General features: G+C 43.5%; 1 protein-coding gene across 1 annotated transcript; it reads right to left on the bottom strand.

The window, feature by feature from the left end:
• Nucleotides 1-2,046: 2,046 nt before the first annotated feature.
• Nucleotides 2,047-9,375, bottom strand: fem1b (fem-1 homolog b). The gene is made up of 2 exons (XM_062042622.1): nt 8,664-9,375; nt 2,047-4,648 (listed from the first exon to the last, which is right to left on the bottom strand). Exons 1-2 carry the CDS (start codon nt 8,909-8,911, stop codon nt 3,013-3,015), a joined length of 1,884 nt encoding a protein of 627 aa, XP_061898606.1. The 5' UTR covers nt 8,912-9,375; the 3' UTR covers nt 2,047-3,012.
• Between the last annotated feature and the right edge of the window lie 2,554 nt (nt 9,376-11,929).

Here is an 11,929-nt window from a genome sequence, read left to right as displayed (position 1 = left end):
CAGGCGTCTGTGTATCCAAATCAAAAGTCCTCCTGGTTAGAGTCTCTGTTATCCGAGTTCTTCCATCTTGACTGCATCTTTCGGGAATGTAAACAAAGAAGCGCCGGCTGTGTACTGTTGTGGCTGACTACGTTCGAAAAATACGTCCATTTCGCACCGACAACTTTCTTCTTTGCTTGCTTGGCTTCCTTCTCCGTAATGCAATGAACATGATTGAAACAGATTCACGAACACAGATGTCCAGAATACTGTGGAATTATGAAATGAAAACAGAGCTTTTTCATATCGGCTTCAATGTGGAAGGCATACCCGTGTTCGCCGGGCTACGTCACACGCATACGTCATCCTCAGAGGCGTTTCGAACCGGAAGTTTAGCGGCAAATTTAAAATGTCACTTTATAAGTTAACCCGGCCGTATTGGCATGTGTTATAATGTTAAGATTTCATCATTGATATATAAACTATCAGACTGCGTGGTCGGTAGTAGTGGGTTTCAGTAGGCCTTTAAGTAATTCATAACATTTGTTTTGATTTCTTATTTTTACGCAAAGACAGTTTTAAAAATACCACTAAAATTATTGAGGAACTAAAAGGGCCCAATTAAATGTTCCAAATAAGTCATACATTATTTTTCCATTTGACTCTCAAGGTTTAAATCTCCAGAGTTTTAATCAACTTCAGATCCATCCGTCGATTACAAGTTTTTGTTTTATGTTTTATTTTGCTTGATTTAAAGGCCTACTGAAACCCACTACTACCGACCACGCAGTCTGATAGTTTATATATCAATGATGAAATCTTAACATTGCAACACATGCCAATACGGCCGGGTTAGATTACTAAAGTGCAATTTTAAATTTCTTGCGAAATATCCTGCTGAAAACGTCTCGGTATGATGACACCTGCGCGTGACGTCACAGATTGTAGAGGACATTTTGGGACAGCATTGTGGCCAGCTATTAAGTCGTCTGTTTTCATCGCAAAATTCCACAGTATTCTGGACATCTGTGTTGGTGAATCTTTTGCAATGTGTTTAATGAACAATGAAGACAGCAAAGAAGAAAGCTGTAGGTGGGAAGCGGTGTATTAGCGGCCGGCTGCAGCAACACAAACACGTAGCCGGTGTTTCATTGTTTACATTCCTGAAAGATGACAGTCAAGCTTTACCATTGGCCTGTGGAGAACTGGGACAACAGAGACTCTTACCAGGAGGACTTTGAGTTGGATGCGCAGACGCAGTACCGTGAGTACGCAGCTGCGGCTTCCAAACATTTGATCGCTTGCCCGTACGTGCGTGCCGCTATGTGCATGTCACGTACGTAACTTTGGGGAAATATATGTGCTGTATGAACTTTGGGGAGGTGAACGGTACTTTGGGCTGTGGGATTGAGTGTGTTGTGCAGGTGTTTGAGTTGTATTGGCGGGTTATATGGACGGGATGGGGGAGGTGTTTGTTATGCGGGATTAAATTGTGGCATGACCTCTAGTCCTTCACTCTCACTTTCCTCATCCACGAATCTTTCCTCCTCGCTCAAATTAATGGGGAAATCGTCGCTTTCTCGGTCCGAATCGCTCTCGCTGCTGGTGGCCATGATTGTAAACAATGTGCAGATGTGAGGAGCTCCACAACCGGTGACGTCACGCGCATATCGTCTGCTACTTCCGGTACAGGCAAGGCTTTTTTATCAGCGACCAAAAGTTACGAACTTTATCGTCGATCTCTACTAAATCCTTTCAGCAAAAATATGGCAATATCACGAAATGATCAAGTATGACAAATAGGATGGACCTGCTATCCCCGTTTAAATAAGAAAATATCACGAAATGATCAAGTATGACAAATAGGATGGACCTGCTATCCCCGTTTAAATAAGAAAATCGCATTTCAGTAGGCCTTTAAGCCCTTTGTCAAATAAAAGTTTTTTAATGCCAAACACACAACGTGCAATATTTCAAAGTGGAATATTTGATGTGAAGTAATTGGAGCCTTCAATAATTCATAAAATCATTGATTTTTGATTCATCATTTTATTAAGAAATGACAGTTTTAAAGACTTATCAGTCAACACCTGTTTGCTCTTTTTTTGTATTAGTATTCTTAGACAGTGCCATGGGCCATTAAAAAGTTATTTGCGGTCCGCACTTTGGACACATTCGTTCTCAAGCCTACCTGTCAATCAAAGGGTAGCACCGCCTATACCAAACATCGTAAAGCCACCATTGCAGTAATGGCGCCCCCTGCTGGACATTCGATTACAACTTGGCACTTTACATTTTAATGCCTTTCAAAGCACCAGTGCGGTGTTAAGAAGACAAAAAACATGTTTTTAAAAATGTCTTGCTCTTTTAATGAGTCTTCAGTTTTCTTGCACGTAGATTTTTTTTTTTTTTTTTTACAATCTGTAAATAAAAAAACATGTTTAACACATCTCGTTGGGAGTTACAATGTTAATACACGACACACTGCCCCCTGCTGGACATATCAAGAAAAAGCAGGTTTGAGGCACTTGGCATAGTTGGATGCGACGTGATCCACTTGATTAAATTAAATGTTACACAATCAGTTTGTCACAAGGAGTAAAAATTCATTTGAGAAAAAAACTGCAGTTCTCACAAATCACTCGAGTTCTGGGTTTTAACTTGTGGGTGAAGTCACCGGATGGTAAAGGTTAGGTCAGTGCATAGCATGTAGCTTCCTGGTTAACATTCACTTTAGAAAGTAAATAAAAACACTCACAGAAGTTAAAGATGATAAATAACGCATGCCTATAAAGTGAATTCTAGCATCAGCGCTAAGGTAGCATATGACCATGAACTTTTTCTGAAAGACAGAGCAGCAAAGACACGTTAATTAGCGTGTCGGAAAAATAAATAGACTCTTCTTACATTTTTTCAAGTCCGAACAAAAAAAAATATGGTTAAAAGCAATTAGCTTAATTAAAAATGTGACGCAAGGGGGAAAAAAATGTTGTGTTTTTTCAAGGAAACATTCCAAGCAAAAAATAAAATAAATCAGTGGAACTCCACAAACTCCTCGAGGCTTTTGGGGATCTGGTTTCGGTAGGTGATGCGGTGGCGCCGCACAGCGCGGGCCGCCAGGCACTTGAGGCTCATCTTCATCTGCGTCTTGAGGAGGATCTCTGACACGCCCGTCGTGCTCTTGTCCAGCGGCGTCTTCTTCTGCTTGTTGGTCCTGTCGGTGTGTGCGCCCGCCTCCACAAGATTGATGATGATGGCGTGCAGCGTGAGGAAGTCGCTGATGGGCCGGTTGTACTGCACAATGACGTGCAGCGGCGTGTTGCCCTCGTGGTCGACGGCATTGACGGGCGCGCCGCAGTCCAGCAGCAGCTTGGTGACCTGCGCGTTGGGAAAGCTGCACACGTCGTTGGTGTGGAAGTCGTCCACGGGCGTGCTGGAGCTGATGGCCAGGTGGAGAAGCGAGGCGCCCTCACGAGAGCGGGGGTCCAACTGGATCACGTCGTACACGTGTTTGTTGATGCGCACGCGCTCCTCGTCGCCGCACGGCGTCTTGGTGGCGATGCAGGCGAGGTAGAGAAAGGTGAAGACGTTGGACTCGTAGTTTTCCGCCGCCTGGGGCAGCTCGCTGTCGGCGGCTATGTCTACACGCGCCGCGCTCCGCCGGATTTCCAGCGCGCTGCAGCCCAGGACCTGCTCCACCGCCGCTGCCGCCAGCCGCTCCTTCAGGTGAAGCATCTGCGAGAAGACCTGGGCGAAGCGCAGCAGGTCCTTGTGGGTGTTGCGGTTCCCTCGCTGGCGGAGGCGCAGCGCGTGCAACCACAGCTTGATGCACTGCTCAAACTCCATGTTGTCGGCGTAGACAGCGCCGCGGTAGATGATGGGGTGGGACACGTCCATGCTGTCCGAGCCCAGAATGCGCTCGCGGATCATCAGGCCCTCCATGTGCAAAGCGTCGCGGTCTGATTGGATGGCGTCCAGCTCCGCCAGCGTTTGGCACTCGTGGCGCCCGCCGTATGCCTCAATGGGCGGCGACGGCTCCTTGACGATGACATTATACGGGTCACGATAGCGCTCCTCCATGGCGGTATGTAGGTAATGGTACGTCTTGATGATGTCGTAGTTCTCACGGTGGTTGGCGAAGGAGGCGCCCAGCAGCTCCAGCGCTTCAATACGGCCCCGCGGCTCGCAGTTAGCATGCGCCAGCAGCAGCTCCACCACGTCCGCCTTGCAGCTCTCCGCCGCCACCTTCAGCGGCGTCATCCCGTGTCCGTTCACAGCCATGACCGCCTGCCGCCTCACCAACTCCGCCACTATGCTCAGGTGGCCCGCCTCAGCGGCAAAGTGCAGAGCGGTGGCGCCGCAGTGGGCCTTGACGTCGGGGTCTGCGCCGTGCTCCAGCAGGAAGCCGACCACGTCGGCGTGGCCTTTGTAGGCGGCGATCATGAGGCAGGTGTTGTTGTACTTGTTGGTGATGCTGATGTCGGCGTCGTGCTCCACCAGGAAGCGCACGATGTCCAGGCGCCCGTCGAAACATGCCGCCCGCAGCGGCGTGGAGTTGGTGATGGTGGTGTGGTTGACGTTGGCGTCGTGGTTCACCAGCAGACGCACCGCCTCAAATTGCCCCGCCCCTGCTGCACACCACAGCGCCGTGGCTCCATCTATCACATAGCTGTGGGTGAAAGGTCACAGGGTCACTTGTCATCATTTAGTGGCGACATCAGAATGGGTGTGGTCAACAAGGCAAACCAGTTTCTACGAGTTTTTGGCGCCCAACAATGATAGCAAGCGGGCCATAGGTCACAGGCTGAAGCTATCATTTAGCACTATTACAAGGTTTCTGTAGATATCAGCAAATCTAATGAATGCTTTTAATGCCACTTAAATCAGATTTAATGCTCATATTGTCCGTGTAGGCAAAATTGTAAGCAATTGACACTGATAATCTTGAGAAATTGACATTACCTGCTACTCACAAGACTGTGTAATCTGAGATTATTTTTATTCATTCATTTTTCTGTAGTGGTAGTTGCCACGGCGCCGTGGCAACAGCAGAAGTAGCTTGTCACGCCAAAGAAGTTTGGCACCATAAACTGCTGCCTGCCTTTAATCGCCGACCTGTGCTTAGCTAATAGTGTGTGTTATTACACCCGTATTAAATGTTTTTAATGCCCCCCGTAATTGAAATGAAAGCTTTTTAAGGCCGTTTAACGCCTTCATTTTCACAAAAAAAAGTAATGACTTTTAATGCTTTTTAATGACCTGCAGTAAACCCAAGATGACTAGTTTTTTATTATTTGTATTTTCTTCACAGCAGATTGATCCAAAATGTTTTTATTATTAATGAAAGGTAAGACAGTATCCGTCAATACTCCTCTAAATAATGTTTTACCAAACGTGTGTTTTTATTGTGTTGCACAAATATGTTGTATAAAATATCTATATATTTTTGGGGAATTTTGCCTATCATTCACAATCCTTATATAATACAAGAACACAGGTTTATCTTCTTTTTATTAATTCTAATTCGTAAAATAAGGCAAGTACGAGGTGGCTTGGATGCAGCTCATGAGAGTAATCTATTGCATCTATAACCAAAACATCCAAAACCCGCCAACAATACTCAAATTTGATCTTGTGACCTGAATGTTAGCCAAGTATTAGCATTATTGTTATTGTTAAACGCTGATGTAGGCATATTGAGCCGGTGAGCTGCTGCATCGAATCTGAGTTGGTGAAAGTTATTTTCTCGATTATAAATCATGCGTCTCACCTGTATAGCACAGGGATGTGTCGTAAACCGAGAAGTTGGTCAACTTTGACTTTGAACTTGACACGGAGATGGCGAAAAAGACACTAAAAAAACGCTATTTTGCTGCATTTTTTTGTAACTCTATGGGAGTATTAATTCATCCAAACTGCAAAATATGAACATCCCATCAGTCGGCATTCCAATGTGAGCAGACGTTGTACAGTAAGTGATTGTTTTAAATGTTTGTGGTTTGGTTATCTTCAACAAAAGTGTTTCATTGAAGCCAGATCTGTTTAGCACGTAGCTTCTGAAACTTGTTGCTCCTCTTTATATTCAGACTCAAAAATATAAGGTTCTGGATCATCATTTGTCCCAAAGTAATCCCTCATAAAGTCTCCATGATTAGTAGTGTTGTTGTTGAAGGGAAAAGTTAAAAAAGTTAAAGTACCAATGATAGTCACACACACTACGTGTGGTGAAATTAACCTCTGCATTTGACCCATCCCCTTGTTCTCCCTCTGGGAAATGAGGGGAGCAGTGAGCAGCAGTGGGGGCCGCGCCCGGGAATCATTTTGGTGATTTAATCCCCAATTCCAACCCTTGATGCCTAGCGCCAAGCAGGGAGGTAATGGGTTCCATTTTTTTAGTCTTTGGCATACTTGCCAACCCTCCTGAATTTTCCGGGAAACTCCCGAATTTCAGTGCCTCTTCCGAAAATCTCCTGGGACAACCATTCTCCCGAAAATCTCCCGATTTCCAGCCGGATAACTATATTGGGGGCGTGCCTTGAAGGCACTGCCTTTAGCGTCGTCTCTCACATGAAAAGGAGACTATTAAATATATGTCTCCGTTATCCATAGGTTTATCTATAACCCATAAAGTAGGCAGGCACGGAACTATTTCTCAGTGTGTGTTTATTTCAGCCGGCACGTTAATACACTGACACACAACATCCGGATTCCCATCATGCATTGCTTCAAAACTATGGCAATTTCCAGCCGGACAAACAATATTGGGGGCGTGCCTTAAAGGCGCTGCGTTTAACGTCCTCTCACCTGAAAAGGAGACTATTATATATGTCTCCGTTATCCATAAGTTTATCTATAACCCATAACACAGTGGCCGAATGGATATAGTCACTCATGAACGGTCAGAGAAGCACAAGTCGGCGGCAACGCAGTATTATGGGCCACCTTGCAAGCAACATCCCGTTCTCATTTGCGGATGTTTTCAACAAATCCGTGAAGGTTATGTTCCCGGATTCAGAGATCGCTCGCCAGTACTCAAATGGCAGAACAAAAGCTACTCAAATAGTGAAAGGTAAGTGTTTTTTTTTTTTAAAGTAAGCAAGTACAGTTAGTAGAACAACTGTGTTTTCATTACTGTTTACTGTACTATATATATATATATTAGGGCTGCAACTAACGATTAATTTGATGATTGATTAATCTGTTATTACTTTGATTAATCGATTAATAATCAGATAAAAGAGAAACTACATTTCTATCCTTTCCAGTATTTTAGTGGAAAAAAAACAGCATACTGGCACCATACTTATTTTGATTATTGTTTCTCAGCTGTTTGTACTTGTTGCAGTTTATAAATAAAGGTTTATTAAAAAAATAAATAAAAAAATTGACTTTGCGCATGCGCATAGCATAGATCCAACGAATCGATGACTAAATTAATCGGCAACTATTTTTATAATCGATTTTAATCGATTAGTTGTTGCAGCCGTATTATATATATATATATATATATATATATATATATATATATATATATATATATATATATATATATATATATATATATATATATATATATATATATATATAAATATAAGAAATTCTTTAATTTCAGTGAATTCTAGCTATAAATCAACTCCTCCCCCTTAACTTTTCATAGGTACGGAAGTAGCAGGTAGCATCTTTTTTTCCACAATGCACTTCTGCCATGACCCGCCCCCGCCGAATTTTTATTGGTTGACGTGTGTGTGTGACGATTGCTGATATACGCCTAGTCTCTTACGTCAAGTGGTTCTCAAATGAGGGTACGCGTAACCCCTGGGGGTACTTGAAGGTATGCCAAGGGGTACGTGAGTTTTTTTAAAATGTCTGTCAAAACGAACTGTGAAAAGAAATGCAACAATGCAATATTCAGTGTTGACAGCTAGATTTTTTTGTGGACATGTTCCATAAATATTGATTTTAAAGATTTATTTTTTTGCGAAGAAATGTTTCGAATTAAGTTCATGAATCCAGATGGATCTCTATTACAATCCCCAAAGAGGGCACTTTAAGTTGATGATTACTTCTATGTGTAGAAATCTTTATTTATAATTGAATCACTTGTTTATTTTTTAACAAGTTTTTATTTATTTTTATATCTTTTTTTTCCAAATAGTTCAAGAAAGACCACAACAAATGAGCAATATTTTTCACTGTTATATAAGTTAATAAATCAGAAACTGATAACATAGTGCTGTATTTTACTTCTTTATCTCTTTTTTTCAACCAAAAATGCTTTGCTCTGATTAGGGGGTACTTGATTTAAAAAATTGTTCACAGGGGGTACATCACTGAAAAAAGGTTGAGAACCACTGTCTTACGTGAATGAGATAAATAATATTTGATATTTTACGGTAATGTGTTAATAATTTCACACATAAATCGCACCCCCGGCCAAACTATGAAAAAAACTGCGATTTATAATCCCAAAAATACGGTACGTGGACACAGGAATTATTTGTTCCGTGTTTTATTCTTTTTACACTCACTATAAACAAGCTGATGGCGAAAAATCCATATATAATGTTATGTTTTGGAAAAACGACCAAGTAAAAAGTAACGGTATCGACACCTCTAGCTTGATTGCACAGGTCAGAGGTTAGAATATCGTCAACAAGAAATAAAAAAAAGTCCACTAGACGTACCCGTCAAACTTTACGGTCCCCGTCTGCTCGGTGTCCACTCTGTAGTGATCCAAGAGCAGGCGGACTACCTTGTCGTGGCCGTTGCAGGCGGCAATGATGAGCGGTGTGGACCTCTGGCCGGCCAGCTGGGTCACATAGCTCAACAGGAAGCGGGTCTCCACCTCGGAGTGGTTGAGCAGCAGCGCGGCCAGGGTCAGGACCCGACCTTCGCTCGCTGCCTTGTACACGTACCCGGCCAGGGACTCCATGTGAGCCCGACTCGTCGCCACAAGCTCCGCTTTGCTGGAGACTGCTGCCCGCAATGTCCACCCCGGAGCCAGCCGCCTCCCATTAAAATGTCCGAACAGACTCCGGTGCTCGCATGAAAAACGTACGGTCTCCGTTGTGAGCGTCAGAGTGAATAAATGGGGCAGAGGGGACGTTACTTCCACACGGTATCGGCGCTCGTCCAGCTTCTGCTTTAGCAAACGGCAGCTGAGCTAGCTGGCTAGCCTGCTAACGTTATCGAGAGAGACGCAAACCCTCCACCAAATACTACTTTTAAAACACAAGCAAAACTTTAATCTCACTTTCGGCCGTCAAACAGATCTCATTGTAACTTTTCCTTAGTAAAAATAGAAATAAAGAGCAAGTAAAACATGAATTAAAAAGCACAGCCACTGTAACCTCTCGCTAACTATCGGGTTGCCGGAAGTGAAGTCCGCCGTAAAAATACCTCCGACTGGAATATCAGATCCATGTTTAACACGTACACTTCCGGTAGGTGACTTCCGGTCTAGTTTAACAAAACTTTTTAAACATGTATTTTGGCTTTAAAACCACCAAATTGGAGTTGAATTAGTAGTATAAACATGGCGTTTAACGTCATTGAGTTTGAGTTTGACTTTATTTCGAACATGCAAGCATACAACATGATACGGATGTTTGCGGATGACTCGGCCCTGCTGGTATCAGACAAGGACAAGTCACAGGTGGAGAAAATCCTCAGTGCTGAACTTGCACCTGGCTCGCTGACAACAAGCTATCTATACACTTGGGTAAAACGGAATCCATCCTGTTTGGGTTCCACATCAACCTTAAAGGCCTACTGAAATGCGATTTTCTTATTTAAACGGGGATAGCAGGTCCATTCTATGTGTCATACTTGACAATTTCACGATATTGGCATATTTTTGCTGAAAGGATTCAGTAGAGAACATCGACGATAAAGTTCGCAACTTTTGGTCGCTGAAGTAGCAGACGATATGCTCGTGACGTCACCGGTTGTGGAGCTCTTCACATCTGCACATTGTTTACAATCATGGCCACCAGCAGTAAGAGCGATTCGGACAGAGAAAGTGACGATTTCCCCATTAATTTGAGCGAGGATGATAGATTCGTGGATAAGGAAAGTGAGAGTGAAGGACTAGAGCGCAGTGGAAGCGATTCAGATAGGGAAGATGCTGTGAGAGGCGGGTGGGACCTGATATTCAGCTGGGAATGACTAAAACAGTACAAGACATACTGTATATATACTCTATTAGCCACAACACAACCAGGCTTATATTTAATATGCCACAAATTAATCCCGCATAACAAACACCTCCCCCCTCCCGTCCATATAACCCGCCAATACAAATCAAAAACCCGCACAACACACTCAATCCCACAGCCCAAAGTACTGTTCACCTACCCAAAGTTCATACAGCACATATATTTCCCCAAAGTCCCCAAAGTTACGTACGGGACATGCACATAGCGGCACGCATGTATGGGCAAGCGATCAAATGTTTGGAAGCCGCAGCTGCGAACTGCGTTACACATACAAATTAAACAAAATGCTTATGGCAACGTTCTGGTTGCGTACTCACGGTACCGCGTCTGCGTATCCAACTCAAAGTCCTCCTGGTAAGAGTCTCTGTTGTCCCAGTTCTCCACAGGCCAATGGTAAAGCTTGACTGTCATCTTTCGGGAATGTAAACAATGAAACATCGGCTATGTGTTTGTGTTGCTGCAGCCGGCCGAAATATACCGCTTCCCACCTACAGCTTTCTTCTTTGCTGTCTCCATTGTTCATTGAACAAATTGCAAAAGATTCACCAACACAGATGTCCAGAATACTGTGGAATTTTGCGATGAAAACAGAGGACTTAATAGCTGGCCACAATGCTGTCCCAAAATGTCTTCTAGAATCCGTGACGTCACGCGCAGGCGTCATCATACCGAGACGTTTTCTGCAGGATATTTCGCGGAAAATTTAAAATTGCACTTTAGTAATCTAACCCGGCCGTATTGGCATGTGTTGCAATGTTAAGATTTCATTATTGATATATAAACTATCAGACTGCGTGGTCGGTAGTAGTGGGTTTCAGTAGGCCTTTAAGAAAGTCAATGATTTCACTATAAAAGTGTGTGACATTGTCATCACCAGGAAAGATGAGGTCACCTACCTAGGTTCCATTCTAGAGGCTAATCTTTCCTGTGATAAAATGGCAACCAAGGTAATCAAAAAGGTCAACCAACGAACGAGATTTCTCTACAGAATCTCCTCTCTGGTCAACAAAAGTACCATGAGGATTCTAGCGGGAACTCTCGTTCAACCCTTTTTCGATTACGCATGCACCTCCTGGTACCCTAGCACCTCCAAAACCCTCAAATCTAGACTCCAAACATCCCAGAACAAGCTAGTCAGAGTACTTTTAGACCTCCACCCCAGATCACACCTCACTCCTACCCACTTCTCCAAAGTGGGCTAGCTGGCTCAGGTTGGAGGACAGAGTAAAACAATTTGCACTGAGCCTAGTCTATAAAATCTGCTACACCTTCCTGATACCGAAGTACATGCCAAACTACTTCCTTAACGTAAATGACCGCCATAACCACAACACCAGGGGGAGCTTCACTAACCACGTTAAACCCAGATTCCGATCTAACAAAGGTCTTAACTCATTCTCTTTCTATGCCACATTAATGTGGAATGCGCTCCCAACAGGTGTAAAAGAAAGGGCACCTCCAGGCAACTTCAACCCTAAACTAACACCCTCCCCGGATTGTAAATAATCAAATGTAAATAATCAAATGTACCGGTAGATACTTTTTCTTATGCTTTCTGATCTCTCTCTCTCTATGTCCACTACTTGCTGTACATATCCTACCAAGTCAGACCTACACTGTTTCAATGTCCATTTCTCTGTTCTCAATTGTTGATGACTGAAGTGATGATAACAACCAAACCTAACCAAATCCCCCCCACATCCCACACATTGTAAATGATGTAAATAATTCAA

This window comes from Entelurus aequoreus, linkage group LG03 (assembly GCF_033978785.1).
Source record: "Entelurus aequoreus isolate RoL-2023_Sb linkage group LG03, RoL_Eaeq_v1.1, whole genome shotgun sequence".
NCBI classification, from domain to species: domain Eukaryota; kingdom Metazoa; phylum Chordata; class Actinopteri; order Syngnathiformes; family Syngnathidae; genus Entelurus; species Entelurus aequoreus.
The sequence above is the reverse complement of the archived record's forward strand: the minus strand, read 5'-3'. Positions and strand labels throughout refer to the sequence as shown.